Here is a 21,437-nt window from a genome sequence, read left to right on the forward strand (position 1 = left end):
TAAGAAAAGACTGCAACTTTTACAACTACCACCTCGAATCACAGAAAGCCAGTCTCTGGCAGCTTTTGAGTGTGATTTATGGTATGCTTATACCGGGTCTAGGACCTCCAATTTGGATAAATTGTAATAGCACCTACAGGCTAACTGATAAATAAGAACGCTCAGTCTTGTGTAGCATCTTGCTCCTTGTATGATCCCACTGATTTCAGTGAGACTACTTGTGGAGTGAGACACTATTCAAGGTGGGAAAATGTATCAGACTCTGACCCAGAGAATTTTTAATACCAACCTTCTGAAATATGACAGGATAAAAGATGTTCAGAGTTAGGAAAAGTTCTCCTTCCTCAATTAGATTTGCTGGATCTTTTGGCTTCTTTCCAATTGCATGAGACTCCTAGGAAGATAAAATGTTAATACATATGTCCGAGTGCATTCTACTGCAAATTGTACAATGGTCCAGAAACTAAACATGGGAAAAGTGTGCGAAAACAAGAGACTCTTGCTAATGATGTACATGATTTGAGGCCTCTTTACTCAATCCAAATGTCAAGCAAATCCAAACCAAGAATCCAGCCCCACCATGCCTCTTATCCTCAGGCACTACCTCCTAATAGTACAAACTAGCATGTTCTGGATATGAGCTGAAAGCATTTTTGTTATGCTCTTTCCTTAAGATGAAACCCCAGCTGTCAAACAGAATAAGGAAGGTAATTTCTCCCTTCTCTAACAACCAGTCTCCCCAAACAGTTGGGGAGCGTTACCCCAAATGAAAACAAACTTCTGGCTGAAAAAGGATTTCACTGCAATCCGTCCATCACAAAGTGCTCTTTAGCTTTAATAGCAGAGATGCTTTCTGCTGCTGTAGCCCTGTGCAGAGATAACTACTAGTCCTTGAAGTACAAGCTAATCGGACTCTATCACTGGAGTCTCTTTTGCTAATGTAAACAAAACTCAGACTGTCTAGTATGTTTTACTTTCAATAATAAATTCCATTGGAACTACTGACATTGCCGTATTAGAGCATCAATTGCCGTACACGTGCCTTCTTTTTAAAGAGCTTGGCTCGCAAGACTGCTGAGTAGCTCCTACTGTTTTCTAGAAAATATCTGTGCCAACTCATTACCCGCAATTTGTTTTTGATTTGTTTCTTATGTATACTACACAATGTTCACACACACACACACAGGACAAGGTAAGAGGAGGCAGCAGTGTTAAGCGCGTGTAAGTGCAGGAGGGTCACACAGGGCAATTCCTAACTCTCATAATGTTTGGTGTTTTTCTTGTATAATCAGTTGATTCCAGGAGCTGGAAATTTAGGAAAATTTCACCTTTCATTTAAAAAAAAAAAAAAAAAAAAAAAAAGTCTCTGTCCATTATGGTTGTGGATATTTTTGTTTTAAATTAAAGAGGAGGTCGTGACACCATCCCATGACTCCTGAGCTCTAGGCATTGCCTATAGTGCAGGGGTTCTCAAACTTTTGTATTGGTGACCCCTTTCACATAGCAAACTTCTGAATGCAACCCTCCCCCTTATAAATTAAAAACACTTTTTATATATTTAACACCATTATAAATACTGGATGGAGGCAAAGCGGGGTTTGGGGTGGAGGCTGACAGCTCGCGACCCCCCATGTAATAACCTCGCGACCCCCTGAGGGGTGCTGACCCCCAGTTTGAGAACCCCTGCTATAGGGCCTATGCCTTAATCGTATTATATGTCTGTACAGCACCCAGCACATTGGGGCTCCCATATAAAACAGAAACCATGTTATTATCATCATCAGTAATATTCTGATAATGCTTAGAAGCCTCAGCCAAGATTAGAATCCCATTGTGTTAGGGACTCTACAAACACAGTGAGAGACTGTCCCTGCCCCAAAAGTGTTGCAGTGTGAGCTACCCACTTATAGGAGCATATGTCATCTTAGTCATTGTTTGCAAACTCATAGTACAACAGTGTGAATGATATAGTTGGCTTCACCAGCAAATCAAAAACACAAAGCAAAGTAAGTCCTTGAGAGCTGTTTTCTTGACAGGATTCAACTGTCTTAAGCGTCTGGGAGGAGAAGAGGGGGAAATCTTACCATCTCATAAGTAAATCTTTCTTGTCTGCAAGTGCGATCTACAATTATGGTTTCTTCTCGCCTCTCCAGGGCCTTCTTTCTAATTCTTGATAGGGTAGAGGGCAACAAGAGCGAGAGACAAGGCAAAATGGCATTATAAAGCGTGCTGTTTAGTGTAACTAGGTACATTTTAAAACGACATGGGAACTGCAATGCTGGTTTAAAATGGAAAAGACTAAACACTTCCAGAGAGATGAGGTTTGGCCAACTGGTTAATTGACCAGTTGAATAACATCAACTGACCAGTCAGTTGACCACCTGTTATTTGACTATGGTCAAATATTGTCAAATACTCCAGAAATAATGTTCTGATGTAGGCAGCAGCCTATCTTTTTGATTACATCATGGTGTAGTAAGCCTACATAAATGTCTTGATTATTAACTTTACTTTATGTTAATGCCACCTGTTTAGAAAAACTAATTGAACTAATTGAAAGTTGAGCATCTAGATTGGCTGAAATCTTTTAGAACAAACATTGTATGTATGTATATCTTTATATATCAAACCATCAACGTACTTGGCAGTTTACAAAGAACATTAAATAGGTTAAGATCCAGGATGGAATCCATGAAGGGACGTAGGCACTGCAATGCTGAGCATTACAGTACCCAACTTTCAAAAACCTGGAAAAATCAAAAGACCAACACTGTGATCCACAAGGCCAATTTAAATACCTAGGCTCCCTATACAATAAAAGGGAAGAGAGAGGTGCCTATGAATGCGATCCACAAAAGCCAGCATGCTAGGCAGGGAGCCACCGAAGCTAGCTGAAGAGCAATGCTGACAACAGGGGTATGTGCTAGGCTGCAAGGAGATACCTGCCTCTCCTAATCATCCACGAATGGGAACCCGCTGCATCGACTCGGTGACTTAGATACCTAACACATTTCCTGAACCAGTGAATTAGTTAGGCAGCTGCCTCGTTCCACGCAACACAGCTGGAGGAAGAAGAGGTCGTGCCCACCCTATAACATTTAGCCCAGTGGTTAGAGCATTCACTCGGGATGCAAGAGACCCAGATTCAATTTCCCCCGCTCTGCCAGAGGGAGAGAAAGGATTTGAATAGGGGTCTCACATCTCTTAAGATGCTTTAACCACGGGCTATAGAATATTCTGATGTGGAGGCACTCTTAGTCTCCCCTGTTGAAACTGTTCCACTGTGGATAAATAATGAAAGAATAACTGGAGCAGGGGGACTGGATGTCAGGTCTCTCACCTCCCAGGTGGGTGCCCTAACCATTGGGCTACAGAGTCATTCTCTCTCTCTCATAGTTATAGAAATCCAATCACTTCTGTTCAGTCTCATTTAAACAAGAATATAAAGTGAAGTTGGAAGTAGAAAATGATGGAATCTGCTATTTTCTTCGATGCAATCCTATTTATTTCCAAGGAATGTACAAAGTCATGTGTCTGAAATCAGAAGGAACCAAGAACGAATGGAGCAGTTTCTTAGCGTACAGCCTCATCACCTGACCCAAAAGCTGTCTCTAGCTTTTTCCAGGTCACACTATGCTTATAGGCTGCTGGTTGGCTTTCCTGTTTTTAAACCTCCGTCCACCAGGCCCACTCTCTGATCTGTGTCTTTTGCCTTCGCTCACACACCCCTCAGCAAAACCCCTCTGTCCACTCAGTCCAAAGCTTCTGGGTGGGTTCACAACCCCCTTTTGTTTTACCTGGTGGATTTCTGATTAACTCAGTCTCTCAGTTATGTTAATTGAAGGATGCATTCACATTCAATCTCAAAGAGGTATTAACAACCCATAACAAGGTTTCACCCAGCTCATAACAATATTAAATATGTGTGTTCACATAGTTAATATTAACACACATTAATTTTCATTATATGTACATGTCTATTTACCTGCAGGCTTTTCCAGATGTATTATTTTCAGTAGCAAGACCCCCGCAACACTAATTCTAACTATAAGCCACAGATCGCATTTTCTTTGTTCTAGACAGGCAAAAAGAATGTCAAGTACCATCAATAAATCAAGGCTTGTGTTGGCCAAGTGTAGGATAATTTAATCAAGGTTTAAAATGGACCAGAAGTGCTGGGTTTGTTACTACCACATGATGGCATTTTAGCAATTTAGGGCTCACAGTGTTGTGATCTGGTTACAACCTAGGAACTGCTTCTTTGGACATAGCAACATAACCATCCTATCACCAGGGATTAGCATGCCTCAGACCCATCTTGCACTCTGGGGAATTCTCTCTCCCACCTTTGTGTCAGGTCCACTTTATTATTCATATTTAACTTCCTGTTTCCTGAGCATCTGATGTTCCTAAAAATCTCATGCTTCAGGGCTTCAGCTGGTCACCTGTCAGAAAGGGATTGATTACCCCTCAACTCCCACTGTAGGTGTGGTTTGTTTGTTTGTTTGTCTCTGTAGCATTAGAGATGGCCACAGTTGTCGATGGAACCCTGGACAGAATAAGCCAGTACTCTGAGGTGGTACTGAGGATTTTCTCTTCAGTGCTTGGTTGGCTAGCTCTTGCTCACACACTCAGGCTCTAACTGGTGAGACTGGCAGTGACCTTGGGGTTTTTTGCCTTCCTCTGCAGGGTGGGGTGCAGGGTGGGGATCTCTTGACAGGGTCACCTGGGAATAGCTCACTTAATTCCCTGTCACTGAAGGGTCCTCAGGCAATGTCACACCTGAGTCCCTCCTGTTCTCTGTCTATGGCACACAATAATTTAGCGTCCTGAGGCCTATAATATTTTGGTCTAATTTCAGTGGTTAGGTTTAGTATGTGGTTGCTGGGTGGTGTTGGTGGCCTGTGATTTGCAGGAAGTCAGTCTAGATAATTTGGTGGTCCTTTCTGGCCTCATACTTTAAGCATCTCTAAAAGTCAGTCCAAAAGCATCTGGTGTTAAAGCTCAGCAGCCATATCAGAATCTCGTGTACTATAACTGATAGTCTTTATTAAATGAGATCCTTCAATGCAGATGGCATGAAAAATCTTTTTTTTTTTTACTCCAGAATTCTTTAAAGCACATAAAGCAATGGGTTGGTGCAACCTACGCTCCCCTAAGATGGTTTCCAGATCTTTAATGTATTACTAGAAACTGCCCAGCAATTACACCATTGCCTGAATGACAAACACATTATGGTACTATAGCAGTTAAAGAATTTATCTTATCCAGGTTCTGATAATGGCATCAAAATCCAACATACCGAAGAGTTACTAGGCTGCTGTCTTCAGAAATAATCTCTGGATCTTCGTCTTTATCAGGGGACTTTAACATGTCAATACTGAAAATAAGAACAGCTGTTATATATTTTTTCATTCTTCTTTCATAATTAAAAATCAATTAAGCTATTCAACAAAATGTATACAAGCAGTCCTCGACTTTATGACATTTACGACAAACGGCACTAACGGCGTTTCTGAATTGACACCGATTCGACTTACAACAATTGGTTTTGACTTTACGATGCTCGGTCCCGCAATGGAGTGGATTGCGGTTCCGAGTTACGACGTTTCGACTTACGAAGCAATTTTAAGGAACCAATTGTGTCGTAAGTCCGAGGACTGCCTGTATAGACAAAACACCAGGAAATAGTTATTTATATTGTAAAGATCTAAATGAACAGCTAAAACAGGGTAAAAGGACGGTTTATGGTCAAGACACAGGACTGGAAGCCAAGAGATCTGGGATCTGCACCTTGCTCTGCCACAGACTGTTCATGTAAACTTGGGCAAATTGTTTCATCTATGCCTCAGTTTCCCAATCTGTAAACTAAGGGATGTACTACTTACCTATTTTACAGATGTGTTCAAAGGTAAATGTGTTATTGCTTATGAAGTTTTTTGAGCTCCTGGGAGGAAAAAGGCCACAGAAGTGCAAAGGATTATTAGTTTGAGCTGCGTAAGGGCCAGGGTGGAAGTGACACTCTTGGAGAAGACCCTCCCCTTGATTCCCTGTTCACCCTGAGCAGCAAGAGATCTTCCATAATGAACACAGCCTGTGGAAAATGTGGGAACAGGAATGATTTTTATGCCCTTTCCCTACAGTGCTGGCTCTCCCCAAGAGCCACGTGCCCAGTATTGTCCTGGAACACTGAATTCCCCTGCATCTGCAGCTACTCACCATTTTGGGGGTCTTGTGGGTCATGTGTGCTTGCCTGGGGTCAGCCAGTTAGTGATAGGTATGTGAATAGGGGTTGTGTTTTAAAACACTGATACAGTGGTCTGTGGGTTGCAAATAATATTGCTTCTGTAAAATGTTGCATTTTGGCTTCGCATATATGGCTTTGGGAGCCCAGCCTCTCTCTTTGTTATCGCCGGCTGAACGGCTGCGCAGAATTAGAAAGCGGCATGAAAAAGTAGAGAGGATCTTCTCCATGATGTCATGCTGCACTCCGCGGCAGAAAAACAAGAAATGAACGAGTGGCGGGACAGCGAGCAGAGAGAACAAAAGGAGAACGTGGTGCGCCGGAACGAAGCCACGGAGCGGCTCTTAAACATGATGGAGCGCCAAGCGGACACGCTTCAGGCGGTCCTAGCACTGCAAACCGAGCAACTCTGCGCCTGCCCTCCCATGCAGCCGCTGTCGCAAAACTCTTTTCCATGCGCCCCACACACACACCGTCAACATCCTTGCTCCAGTCAGTACCCGCTGCATTCCACACCTGCCCTGTCACAGTCCAGTCCTGCGGACTCCCAGTACCCACTGTACTCAACATCCATCCCTCTGCAGTTTAGCCCTGCTGAAGTACAGTATCCACTGCACTGTACTCCAAAGGACAAGGTTGCATAGGATACCTGGACATACACAAATCTTTATTCGTCCTGGGACCCCTCCTCTCCCTGGGACCCTCCCTTCCCCCATCCCCCTCAGTGCTGATGTGTTTTTTTGTTTGTCTCTCTCCTCCAGTTGTTGTTTTTTAAAAAAAACTGTTTTGGTTTGAAAGCAATCTTTATTCCATTAACTGAAAGGAAAGCAACAGACAATTTTCTTAAACCTTCACAGTGCATTGTCTGCACCAATCACAATCACCTAGCATTACAAGCACTGCACTCCCAAGCATAGCAACAAATATTAGTGGCTTTCAGCTTCAAATTGCTACCTCTGGGCATCCCTGATCCTTATGACCCTGCACTGCGCCACTCTAATAGCCCTGGTCTCTGGCTGTTCAAATTCAGCATCCAGGCACTGAGACTCAACCGTCCAGCCCTGAGTGAAGCTTTCACCCTTCCCTTCACAAATATTATGGTGTACACAGCACGTGGCTATAAGCATAGGAATATGGTCATTGGCCAGGTCCAGCCTCCCATATAGGCAGCACCAGCGAGCCTTTAAATGGCCAAAAGCAGACTCAACAGTCATTCTGCACTTGCTCAGCCTATTGTTGAACCGTTCCTTGCTGCTGTCAAGGTTCCCCGTGTATGGCTTCATAAGCCATGGCATTAAGGGGTAGGCAGGGTCTCCCAGGGTTACAATGGGCATTTCGACTTCCCCTACAGTGATCTTCTGGTCTGGGAAGAAAGTCCCTGCTTGCAGCTTCCTGAACAGGCCAGTGTTCCAGAAGATGCGAGCGTCATGCACCTTTCCGGACCAGCCTGTGTTAATATCTATGAAACGCCCACAGTGATCTACAGGCGCCTGGAGAACCATCAAGAAATACCCCTTCCAATTAATGTACTCGGTGGCTAGGTGGTCTGGTGCCAGAATTAGAATATGCGTGCCATCTATCGCCCCTCCGCAGTTAGGGAAGCCCATTTGTGCAAAGCCATCCACAATGTCACGTACGTTGCCCAGAGTCACGGTCTTTTGCAGCAGAATGCGATTAATGGCCCTGCACACTTCCGTCAACACAAGTCCAAAGGTAGACTTTCCCCGGTCCAAACTGGTTAGCGACTGATTGGTAGCAGTCTGGAGTAGCCAGCTTCCACAGTGCAATCGCCAAGTGCTTCTCCAACGACAGGGCAGCTCTCATTCTCATGTCCTTGCACTGCATGGCTGGGGCGAGCTCATCACACAGTCCCATGAAAGTGGCTTTCTTCATCTGAAAGTTCTGCAGCCGCTGCTTGTCATCCCAGATGTTCATGACAATGTGATCCCACCACTCACTGCTTGTTTCCCGGGCCCAAAAGCAGTGTGCCACTGTTGTCAGCACCTCCGTGAATGCCACAAGCAATTCATGTCGTAGCTACTACGTGTGGCGAGATCAACGTCGGACACCTCTTGCCTTTGTAGTTTAAGGAATAACTCCACTGCCACTCACGTGTTAGTGAGAGCAAGCAGCATATTGGTCATCAGTTTGAGATCCATTCCTGCAGACCGAAGAGGCAGAGCACGCAATACACAAACCGTTGAAAGATGGCGCCAAATGCAGATGGAAGCACAGGTATTGCTGGGTTGGGAAGCAATGCATCACAGGGCTTTGGGACAGGACCCTGTATGCCTGGTGACCCCCTCCACCTTCCCACAATACTTAGTGGCAGAAGAGGAAGAGATGCTCTGTGGGATAGCTGCCCAGAGTGCACCATTCTGAATACCGATGCAAGTGCCGAACACACTAATGAACACACTATTGTGCAGGCAGCTGAAAGTGTGAACACACAACAGCGGTTTCCCTTCAGTGCTCTCTGAGCAGCAATGTAGCTGCTGGCGAAGAAACTCTGCCAGCATAGACATACCCTCAGGCTAATAAGCAGTGAAGATAAGGATTTTGCACACTTCTGAATAAAGATCGCTCTTAAAGTTTGCCTTTCAAAATGTTTAAGTGCTCAAGCACTTGCAGGTTTAAGATACTTGTAGGAATGTTCTGGTGGCTTCACCATTGCCATTATTATTAGCTAAAAGCATTACAACACTTTATAGTCTCTTTTAGTTAATAAGAGCCTTTTATGCTCAGGAACTATTCCTGTCCTGCTCAGGTTGACAAATGGAGGAGCATGTGGCTCTCTATCCATACAGCAGGTACAGTAGTCACAGTGCAAGTTTCCCTATACTGTTAGAATGCCTCAAACTTGACTAGGAGCGGTCATTTCTAAGAGGGAAAAAGTAATTCAGTTCTCATTACCATTCAATCTTTGGTGCCTCTGCAAAAACTGGCAATAATTGGTCTAGTCTATACACCTTGTCCTAAAAATTTTCCACCCACCGCAGGTACTAGCCACAAGAGACTATTGGAAATGCAACCACCAGGTGCATTGACCTGCTCCATGCATAGAGACACAACATGGTAGTTAAAACACTGACAGCCACTTGACTGTTTTACATAGGCCAATGAACAGCTGTCTTACAGCAAAGGGCTCTCTGTCACTACTAACCTCGATCAGATTTGAACCAGTATCTTAGATGTGAAAGGCTCCATATTGAGTTACTGACCTCCATGCTATCCAGTCCTCCAGTACTGAGACTCTGCTAGACTAAGGATGTTATTTGTTATTTTGTTTGCCGTGTATGGAGTCTGCTGAGTTCAGCATGTATGATCTTAAAATTATAGAAAGTATCTGTGAGATGTTGTATAATATAGCATTCTCCTTGTTTGTTCAAGGGCTAAGGCATGAGACAAAGTGAAACTGACCGTTAGTGGATTGTAACATAAAAGAAAAAAAAATTGGAATTGACTGGTCTAGTTTTCTTGTACAAGCTGACAAAAATGAAGAACTGAGTTATTAACCACAGAGAAAAATCATACATTAAAGTCTTTGTGGTATCCCTTTAAACTTCAGAGTGTATGTTATTTATGCTAGCAAAGCCTCTATTTAATGGAGTAGCACTGGCTGTAAGCTTTTAGTCAGTGCTGGCTGCAACATCAGACTCGCTTCTTCCTGCTACAATACATTCTGATAAACCCGGCTGTTAGGAAGAGATTAACTACTAACGATACACAACAAAGAAATCCAATTGTTATCAAACATGAAGACTCTTGTGTAGAAACATCTTTCCATAGAAGTAAAGTTTTGGTTCTGGTCAGATGCCCTAATTGTAATAATCCAGTTTATGGTGTTTTATATTAATTTGAGATGATTTTGGTTTACTTCACCACAGGTAACAAATTCTCTTGAGGTTCTTATGATCCATCAGTATGGCAATAACTTTAACTCTTCCACTCTCCTGTGTGTTACCCCATAGACAGAATCGTTCTTTTCAAGTTGATAAGACAGGGGGATACATTTACTAGCACCTTTTGAAAAGAAAATTTCAGTGATTCGTTATAATGTCTTGGAATCAGACTGGGATTCAGTCTCTCAGTCTGGTCCCTGGTTCCCCCCTTGCTTGCGGCTGCATTGGCTCTATACCTGATGCAGATTACTTCCCCTGCAGCACCAACTCATCTGTATCAGCTAGCGCAGTGATTCTCAAACTGTGGCTCGCAACCCTGTTCTAATGGGGTCGCCAGGGCTGACTTAGACTTGCTGGGGCGCAGGGCTGAAGCCGGAGCCCCACCGCCCAGGGCCCAAGCCGAAGCCTGAGGACTTTAGCCCTGGGCGGAGGGTTTCAGTTATAGGCCCCTTGCCTGGGCTTCGGCTCTCCCGGGCGGCGCAGCTCAGGTTTCAGTCTCCCATCCTGGGGTCATGTCGTAGTTTTTGTTGTCAGACAGGGTCGCGGTGCAATGAAGTTTGAGAACCCCAGAGCTAGCCTGTTGGAAAGGGGACAGAGTCATAACTGTATCCCCTCCTCACCTACTTGCACAGGAGCGAGGAATAAGTGGCCCCACAGAAGCTGCTCCCCATCTCCTCTGCACAGACTGGTGATATGGATCAAAGGACACGTGAATGGGTGAGTAAGGCTGCTCACAATTAAGCCCTTAAGTAGCTGGTAAAGCTATATTAAAAACAATGCTTACGACAGTTTTCTGGTCAGTACTCAGTATTTTCACTTAATGAATAGCAGCTGGATCTCTCTGAAAGCTGCCGTTTTGCTAATTCTTCCTCAGAATGCACTTCTTAATGGGAAGTAGCTAGCGCTACAGGAGAGTATCTGAATTAATAAAAATAAATGTTTGTAGTTGCTAAAAGCTAAAGCATTTTTTAACTTCCCCTCCCCCACAACCAATATCCTCGCCCCTCCCTTCACAGAGTTTATCTTGCAACTTTGAAAGTCTCCAGTTTCCCATTCACTCCAATAAGGAGAATACATCTAACATTTATATCACACCTTTTATCCTGAATATCCCAGAGTTCTACTCCATTCACCCACACGCCCCACATAAGAGATGGGAGATATCTACATGCCAAGCTGCAGAGCCATGAGAAAATGTATTAGTCAGGCCCTTTTGACTGTTCCATCTGCACGCTGTCCACTAATCCACTTCCCTGCGGAGATGTCTAACATTCCAAACCCCTGAGTAGCTTCAAACAGATGCCATTTAAAATACCCTGCCACGTAAATTGCTTCTTTCTTTCCCCCCATCAACACAGAACCAGACCAAGAGAAGCAACAGTCGATGCTAGACCAGTGACAGGTTATTTATTATATGTATTACCGTAGCATCTAGGAACCCTAGTCACAGACCAAGACTCTATTGTGCTAGGCACTGCACAAACAGAACAAAAAGAGATGTCTAAGGAGCTTACAATCTAAATGTAAGACAAAAGACGGATGCAGACGGATGGGGGGAGCACAAGTAAACGATGAGACAATATTAGTCAGCATAACAGGCAGTAGTCTCAGCACATCAGCAGCCTAACAAGTGTCAAGGTTTTAGTACGTGTTGCAGCAAAGATGAATTTTCCTATCCATATCACACAGTATGTTGGGCGCCTGCAAGTCTTCATCAGTTAGGAACTTCACGATTAATTGCACTGCCATCTGCGATGTCTTCATGACAGTTAACAGAGCATAGGACAGCAGTGCGGGATCCATCTCTTCTCACAAAGATGTTGGGGTGTACAACAAAGAAGAGCCGTTGAAAAAATGCCACGAAAGAAAGCCGGAAGCTCATGGAGTGCTGGAACAGAAAGCAATGCATCACAGGACACTGAGCCTGGTCCCGAAATGCACCGTGATCTGTTACACCTTCCCACAACACCTAGCAACAGGAGGACTGTGGGATAGGTACCCACAGTGCATTGCTCACACTGTCAATGATGGTGTCCCTACTGTGGACGCAATCTGCCGACAGAGGGAACAAGTGTGACCGTGAAATTCCTATTTCTATTATGTCGACTTTTGGATGTCGACATCACTTTTGTCGACACAAATTGGTAGCGTAGACACGGCCTTAAGGAGGGATTTGAAGTGAGATAATGAGGTAGCTCTTCAGATATTTACAGGATATGCCTCCCAAGCATATGGGGCAGCATGGGAGAAAACAGGAGGTGCTTGTTTTAAAAATTTAACAAGTGAGCAATGGAGGCTGGCACTCTAGGCCAAAACCAACAGCTCGATAGTGAACGTGATAGGATAGCTGGGGTGGCGATAGGCCATGAATGGTCTCGAAAGTGAATATAAGCAGCCTGTGTTTACAACAGAGATGGGGGGATAGTGGAGGGATGCAAAGAGAGGTAGGTGACACGGTCAGAGCAGCTGGCTAGGAAAATGACCTTTGGAGAAACAATCTGAATGGATATGAGAAGGACAAGATGGCATTTGTCAAGGCCAGAGAGAGGAATATTACAGAAATCAAGATGAGAGCCTGGATGAGAGTTTTAGCTGTGTGGATGGATAGGAAAGGCTGTATCTTGGAAATATTATACAGAAGGAATTGGCAAGATTTACAGCATGTCTACTTATACAGCGCTGCAGCATGTCTGGTGAAAATGCTCTAGGCCAATGGGAGACAGCTCTCCCGTTGGCATAATAAAACCACCTCCGCGAATGGCAGAAGCTATGTCAGCAGGAGAAGCTCTCCTGCTGACATGGTGCTATGCACACAAGCGCTTATGTCGGGGTAACTTATGTCGCTCAGGAGGATGGTTTTTTCACACCCCTGAGCGACAAATTATGCCAACAAACTGTAGTGTAGACATAGCCTGAATGGGAAGGCCTAGAGAGGTCCAAGTCAAAGATGATGCTCAGATTATGAACCTGAGTGACAGGCAGAATGGTGGTATTATCCTCACTAATTTAGAAAGGAGGTAACGGGGAGGGTTTAGGAAGGAAGATTAGAAGTGCTTCTTTAGCTATGGTGAGCTTGAGTGACAGCTAGACACTCACAATGAGATGTCAGACAAAAGGCTGAGATTTTAATTTGGACTGAAGAGGTCAGGTCTGGAATAGAAAGGTAGATCTGGGAATCATCTTGGAGATGAACTTGTGTTCATGGATGAGATCTCCCTACACTTATCTCTGGGCAAAGAGACAAGGACCGAACACTGTGGAACCCGCCACAGAAAGCCGGAAGGGGGGCAGAATGAGGAAGAGTCTCCTGAAGGACACAGTGAAGAAGCCAAGGTAGGAGGTCAGAGGAGAACCAGAAGAGAACAGAGTTATAGAAGCCAAGGTAGGACAAGATTTAAAGAAAAACATGGCTGACTGTGTCAAAGGATACTGACACAGAAGCATCATAACATAAGGAAGCCAAGAATACTAATTTTCTGAAGGGGTGTTGCTTTCGTTTCTAGATCTAGTAGTCTGAGACATATCAGTATTAGAATTGTATCACTTTCCATGGAAGTCACATTTTTAGATGTTTTTGATTTGTTAGTTATAATTTCCCTGTCCCGCAAGGGCCCATACAGTTGGGATCAAATTTGTCCCTATATAATTTCATTAAAGTCAGTGGAGTCACACAGGAATAATTAGGCCCATGGTATCGTGGGAGCCTGGATTTATTTGAGTATAGTATATAATCAAGTAGTATCTAACATTTAAAAACCTGAAGTATTTCTGAAAACAAGTTTTTCTGTATAGTTTGTGTCATATGCAGAGGTGTAACTCACTCTGCCATTTGCAAAAAAGATGGGCATTCTATACTGATGCTGGACAAACACGTGCATGCAGAGCTACCTCACACGTGGGACGGCAACAGCCAGTATTCTAGCCAAAGAAAACAGGACAAACTGTTTGTAAAACAGTGCCATGAGCTCTTCAACACCAGTGCAAAACAAACTGTTGACAGTCTCACTTGAAAGACAATGCAGTGTTCTACATGGAATTGTGATGATTTGTGGAATCAGTTTGCACAATCAGAATTTGTAAGTTGATCTTGTGAAGTGGTTATGAAAACTGTTGTACAGAATGCCTCTGTCTACACACAACCACTTTTGCAGACAAGACTGTAAACAGGTCTCTCCCAGACTAGATAAAATGAAGAAAGATTAATCTTAACAACTGTACTTTGACCAAACAATGAGTATGTTAAAGAGGTTGGCAGAATTTAGTTTCTCCAACTTCCCTGGGGGCAAGGAAAGTGGAGAGTGTGTGGGAAAAAAATCACTTGAAGGAAAACAAACTAACAGGCATTATCCCATTGGGACAGGACAAGAAGCTTTGGATAGGATACTGGAGAGAGGAAGGGCACAGACCAGCCATGATCAGAATAGCTGGCAAGAGAGGCTCCCTAACTGAAAGACAAGTCATGCACTGCAGCAGAAAGGACTTTCCCTAGCCCCAGAGGACTCTGACCCAGTCCAAAGAATGCTCAGAAGTGGTGAGACAGGGAAATACATGTAGGGTTTATTATTTTTGTACAGATCTGTGTATTTGTGCAATGGTAAGTACAGAGCAATGGTGGCTCAGAATCCTGTGCAGTCTATCTCTGTGTTTTGTCTTACACTTAACACATGCCCTTGAAGAGTCACCTGTGCAGTGGACCCAGAACACCCACACAGCTGGAGTTCTGGGACAGCATGTGTTTAAGCTTTGTTCGGAGTCTGGGGATTCGGTATCCAGCTCTCAAAGGGGAGTGCTAGACAGAGGGTCTGTGCCCCAAGACTAGGGTGACCAGACAGCAAATGTGAAAAATTGGGACGGGGGTGGAGGGTAATAGGAGCCTATATAAGAAAATGACCCAAAAATTGGGACTGTCCCTATAAAATCGGGACATCTGGTCACCCTACCCAAGACAGGGGTAGTGCTTGGACTCTGTTCAGATGCTGGAGTCTTAAAACACCCAGCGATTCAGTGGTTGGATCCACTCACAGCAGTCTAAGTGTCCAAGAGGAGGCATTTGACTAAGTCTGTCACAGGAATTTAATTGCTCTCCTCTGGAAAGATACTCTAGAGCTGTATAAATACTCTCAGGGATAAAAAGCTGAGTCAAACTTATGCTCTAATAAATTTGTTAGTCTCTAAGGTGCCACAAGTACTCCTGTTCTTTTTGCGGATACAGACTAACACGGCTGCTACTCTGAAAGTTGGACCTGTGGTCCCTGGAAATAGAAGACCACTAAGCCATGCCTTCACTGTAGCCTTACTTACATTGGATGACCACAGTAGCAAACCCCGCTTGTTAAATGTTTAAGTTATTTAGAACACATTTTAATATTTTATCTGATTTATTCCTTGTAATTGGATACAAAGATATTACCCTTTATATTACATATTTTTTCTTAAAGACAGTACTTTTATCACTTTTGAGACACTAATACTAATGACACTAAATACTAACACTTTAAGACACTAATACTTGCTTAATACAGCTTTATAACACATGCCTGGAGATACTTACAACTACACCTCCTAATAAAACAAGAAGGTTAATCGGGGCTGCAGTGAAATAAGGTACCTGCAACCGCACCTCCCCTGACCTACCTAAAATCCACACTGATCTTTGAGTCTAAGCCTGCTGTACACTTACACAATGAATAATTCAGCAGGTGAACTAGAATAATGAAGCTTAGTACTTTCCATCTTCAAAGCACTTGACCAACATTAACTATTTAATCTCTAAATTAATGAATTGATCTCTTTAACACTTAGAGATTTGAACCTAGCCACCTAAGTACGTGAACAGCAACCCACAATGGTTATCTAAGCAAAACAATAATTGCCAATGACATCTGTAGGATAAGTATAGCTTTTTATACAAGTTAATTTCTAATCCAGGAGAAACTGAAGGATCTATAAAAATCAGTTCCACATACAACCTGATAAGATTAGTAGGTAGGCAAGTGAAAGTTGACTAATATACAAATCAGAACCAGACACGTGCATGGAAACTGAATACCGCAATTTCTCTGCTTTGGTAGGTCTTTTAAGAGATTTAATATAGGTATAGATGCTAGAACATGCACCAAGTTAAATATTATTCCATTGTTTCTTAATGTCAGATAATTTGATAAAGTAGATTGTCAAGAATAGACATTTAACCATGTAATGTATTTTAACAGGATTTAACTATGGAAATTATAAAGTTGTAATTATGAACTCTTTTTTATAAAGTTCCTTCAGCCCATTATAAACAGGCTGCTTTCGTTACCTTTTTTGTTGCTATTTAAAGGAAGTGAGGGAGGAGTTTTTCTCCCTCTTTCCCCTCACACACTAGTCTAATGGGGCATAAATTCACCTTTTCATTGAAATCACTGTTTCGTTTATGAGAACAGTTATTGTAGATAAAACTGAAAATGATTACATCCAGGATGCATCTGCTTCAAGTAGAAGTCCTGTGAAGTCAGGGTTACAACAGGGATGACCGTGGCCTGTTGCTTCTCTCTAATACAGACTGAAGAATGCATTCAAGTTGTCACCTCATCCCAAAGAAAGAGGGACAGAAAGAATACAAGGGAAGGAATTGAAAGTAATCAGAGGCAGTCTTAAGGGTTGGGAAGACCTATATCAGGTGAGATTCACAAAACTAGGGCTATTTAGTTTGAGAGGAGAACAACAACATGAGAGATTAGGGAACCAATTTGCAGCAGTGCCAGACCATTCCTGGGTATGCACACCTGCCTTCCTTCTGCTACAGGACCAATGGGCTGCTGTCAGGTGACTTGTTCTCTACCCCGGACAGCTGCTGCCTGCCCCATGTTCTCTCCTACTCCTTTCTCCTAGATGGCATTAGAGTTCACTGCTCTCTGCAGTGCAAAAGACAACATGAAGGGAGTGCTGTTCTGTAACATTGGGCGGGGGGGGGGGGGGGAGACAACACATGGGGCAACACTGGAGGGGAAAAAGAAAATAAAGGAGGAGAGATCTGCAGGAGGAAAACTCAACACATAGAAGATACAGAGAAAAACAAGTAGAAACTGAAGGATGCTGAAAAATTAAAAAGCACATGTAAAAAACAAACTGAAGGGATTAAAAAGCCCGTGGAACTTGGGGTGTGGCCCATGTAACATCCTCAAGGCCATGCAGGTAGCATTAGGTGTGGCCCACAATGATAAACAGGTTGAGAACACTGCTCTAGAGGTTGGAGATTCTTATGCTTGGGGCATTCTGCATGAAGTTACGCAGTACAACAGCAGTAGTCTTAACTATTTTCTTGTTAAATTGAAGACTTGTTTTACTACTGTTTTCTCTTTGTTGGTAATAAAAGTGTTTGAATAACATACCTCAAATGAATACTCTGCAAAGCCCAGTGAGACACTTAGAGAAAGAAAATAAAATCTTATCTCTAGATATCAAGTCTCCTTACTGACCATTCCTGGTAAGCCTGACAGCCTCTCCCCAGCTTGCAGAGAAGATGCCTCTATTCCTCACCTAACCTGCTTGTCAAGTCCCAATTGTTAGAGTTCATTATCATATCAGGGTGAGGTTACATGAACAGCTTCACATAGGAGTGTATGAAGAAGTATGGTCTGGAGCATATAATGTAGTCTTTGTCACCAACACAAGGCTTAGCATCCTGCCATTACCCCCAGCGTTCCTGTCTGCAATTCCTGCATTCACAGGCCATTGTGATCTTAGCCTCCGTAAATATTTCTCACTGGTCAAAATTTGCATGTCCATCACTCTTGGCTTTCAGAGTTAAGATAATGTAGTGTAAGGGCATGATCGGTTTCTTTTTTAGTGGTCGTAGAAGTAGCAAGGATTTATCAATTTCCCTTGTGATGAAATATATACTGACAGACTACAGGCCCTGCATCACAAGCACCTTTCATTTTGACATATCCCAAAACACATTACAAAATATAAACAGGAACCATTATCAGCAGCAACCATAGCACAGCCACTCCTGGGATGAAAAACAAAAGCTATTTGACAGCACAAAGACATACTATCTAGTTACGGCAGGAAGTGAAGACTACTGTGTCCAGCTGAAATTACACAGGATCTGTTAGGTAGGCAGAATATGGCAAACTGGAATTTGGCCAGGGACACCCTGCTTCTGTTAAAGTTAACTGCAAGTGCTCAAGACTTACACTGTATGTCTTATCCAGAAGATTACAATTCTAGTAGCACAGTACCACCCAGCACAATGCAGTGACACAGGCAAAGAAAAACCCATGGCTGGCCTGTGCCACCCAACTCAGGTTCATGGGGCTTGGGCTGCAGGGCTGTTTCACTGCTGTGAAAACCTCCGGGTTCAGGCTGGAGCCTAGGCTCTAGGACCTTGTGGAGTGGAAGGGTCCCAGAGCCTGGGCTCCAGCCCAAGCCCAGAAAGTCTACACAGCAATCAAATACCTCATCAGCCTGATCCCCGCAAGCCTGAGTTGGCTGGCACAGGCCAGCCCTGGGTTTTCTTTGCTATGTAGACATAACCTCAAAGGCTGTATCCTCACTGGGAAGGCTTACAAAAGAATTCCCTCTGGTTCTGCTAAGTCAGTATTAAAAGAAGCAGGAGCCCTAACGTAGGCAAGGCTCCAGTGGTCTGAGCCCCTTTTCTCTTTATCAATAGACCTGTTGAAAGCCAAGTCCAATCAAACCAGTCAAAAAATTATTTTAGCACTGGAACCTTATCTACATTAAAGCGTCCAGCAGCGCAAACACTGGTTCAATTCAACTGGTGAGAGAATGGTGGTAATTTTTGGTATGTTTTTCCAGTGAAGACAAGATTGAAGAGCACCACCTACTGAATCACAGACACTCCTTCCTGCAGCATCTCAATTATCTTTGCAGGCCTTCCTTCCTCAATAGCTTACTAAGCTCTAATGTTTAGATAATGTTTACCTACATCTGACACATGGATCTGACACTTAGATTAGTACTTCATAGTTTCCCCCCTGTATTCATAGTTACTACCTCCAGTCTTCAAACTGCAACAAGAGATGTTCTTGTCACCCCACTCCAGCAGCTTTTCTTCTGCCAGAACAGCTTTGGCTTTCCACTCAGGCACACATTTTGAAATAAATATTGCAATTAACAAATGAGTTTTGTCATTTAATGACATTTTTGTTAACACCGGTTAAATGATGAATAATATTAAACACCGTGTTTGCTATCATGGAGATGGGCACAGGGGTAATTTTGTCTTACAGCTTTACTAGCCTTTATTACTACAGCATGCTGTTCAGAGTATGTGTACTTTCTTTTTACTTGTAATTATCATGAGCAGTTGGGTGCTGAAGGAAACTTACCAAGCCAAATTCAATACTTGGGGTAAGCTGGTGCAACTCTATTGACTTCAATGGAGTCATGCCTACTTACACCAGGTCTGAACTTTGTCCAATGTGTGTAGCTTGAAAAAGCGAATGGTTTCTTTCTAGCATTCGCAAAGAACTCCAAAAAATTAAAATCAAACCATATAAACTTGAGCCAGTTCTCTACATGGTACATATTAAAAATACTCTGGAGAACTACAGCTCCTTTCACTCTGATGTTAAAACGCTTTGCAAATATAAATGCATTTAGCCTCGCAACACCCACCGTAAGTATTAACCTCATTTTACAAATAGAGAAACTGAGGCACAAAATTTGCCCAAGGCCACACATTGAGTCAGTAACAGAGCTAGAAACAGAACTCAGGTGCACGTCTACAAAATATATTCTAGCTCACATCTAGTTGATGGGCTTGTTGCAAGAATGAGTGGGTGACATTCTGTGACCTTTCTTATGCAGGAGGATAGATTACAGAATCATAATAATGGTCCTTTCTGGGCATAAAATCTATTAACTTTTCACTCCAAGTCTGTTGCTTTAGCCATTAGACAACTTTCTCCCTTGATACTAGGGCCCAGCCTTACAATTTACTGGTCTGCAAGCAGGCGTGAGGCTCCCAAAGGAGTGAAGCCTCCTCACCAGTCTTAACAATGGAGATGGGAAAGTAAGACACACATATTGCAAGTCTATGTCCCAAAGAGTCAGCTGCGTTGCTTGTGCTTAAAGCCAGCCCTGCATGCAAGGCAGACTAAGGCCAAGTCTACACTTAAAACTTTTGCCACTACTGTACTATCAGCTAGAGGTGTGTTTTTTTTATGACATTTTCAGACCAAATAGAGCCCTACTGTAGGCACAGTTGTTATTATAAAAACAAAACAAGCACATTTTTGCCAGTACAGTTTATTTAGTTCAGGGAACTAGCATAAGCTATACTGACAAAAGCACTGTAAGCACCATGTCTACACTTGAAAGCGTTTGCTGGAGTAGCTATACCTGCCAGCCCTCCCGAATCGATACACAACTTGCACCAAGTATAGCTTAAACCAGTTCCCCAAGCAGAGTAAGTTATAGCCACAAGCCAACCTTTTTTTGCCAATATAACCGCATCTCCACAGAGGGCACAGCTCTTTCAGCCAGGAGTTGGGAGTGTATAAAAACAAAAGGCACCCCCCTGACTGACACAGGTATGCCAACAAAGCTTTTAAATATAGACCAGGCCTAAGGAAATTAGCAGCTTCTGCGAAGGCTAAATAAACGCCTCCCACCACTCTGGGTCAGCCCTGCAGCAGCACGCAGATCCTTCCTTCCTCTCTCCCAGAGCCTCATGCTTTTCATGCATTACAAAGGCTTTTGCTTCCCCTGAATGACCCGCACAAGAAGGGAGTGTATCGCGGAGGCGGGGGGGGAATCAGGATTTCCCCCATGCACTAGTTGCAGTTACCTGCACACAGCCCTAAGCTCTGCTGCAGTCTCCAGCCCGCAGCCCAAATCCTCAGCCACGGCGGCAGCCCCGTCCTCTGCCACCGCCCCCTGCACAGCCAGGTCTGCCCCGTGCAGGTTCTGCTTCCAGAGCGCGCCAAAGGAACCCACGTGAAACACGCGCGTGAGCAACTCGGGCACCTCGTACTCCGGCACCACGCCGCTAGCACTGCCACTGCTTCCAGCCATGTTTACAGCACCCCGGGGGGGGATACCGGGAAGCGAGCGCCCGATGCATTCTGGGATTTGTAGTTTCCCATTCTCCTGTCTCTCAGCAATTAAGAGGCTCCATTCCCAGACACCCAGCCTGCTGGTTTCCTTGCACTGAACTGCACAGTCTGCACGCAGCAGCACCAGCCAGCTAAGCACAGTTTTCAAGCCAAAACCTGTGTGACTATTAAATAGTCTGGTAAGAAACTCACTTCTTTTTAACTACTTAATATTTGTCTCTT

The 21,437-nt window shown here is 43.6% G+C and overlaps 1 protein-coding gene across 2 annotated transcripts in view; it reads right to left on the reverse strand.

Moving 5' to 3' along the window:
* SNAPC3 (small nuclear RNA activating complex polypeptide 3) overlaps positions 1–21,212 on the reverse strand; it is a 39,618-nt gene extending 18,406 nt beyond the window's left edge. Inside the window, exons 1-4 of one of the 2 annotated variants that reach the window (XM_008169290.4) lie at positions 20,948–21,212; positions 5,303–5,380; positions 2,085–2,169; positions 290–394 (exon numbers count right to left, since the gene is read on the reverse strand). In XM_008169290.4, coding sequence (XP_008167512.1) covers positions 290–394; positions 2,085–2,169; positions 5,303–5,380; positions 20,948–21,174 — 495 coding nt within the window. In that variant the 5' untranslated portion in view covers positions 21,175–21,212. The remainder of the gene's footprint in view (positions 1–289; positions 395–2,084; positions 2,170–5,302; positions 5,381–20,947) is intronic. The other variant, XM_005295236.5, reaches the window with a different exon arrangement.
* Between the last annotated feature and the right edge of the window lie 225 nt (positions 21,213–21,437).

The sequence above is a fragment of the Chrysemys picta genome, chromosome 6 (assembly GCF_011386835.1).
Source record: "Chrysemys picta bellii isolate R12L10 chromosome 6, ASM1138683v2, whole genome shotgun sequence".
Classification (NCBI taxonomy): Eukaryota; Metazoa; Chordata; order Testudines; family Emydidae; genus Chrysemys; species Chrysemys picta.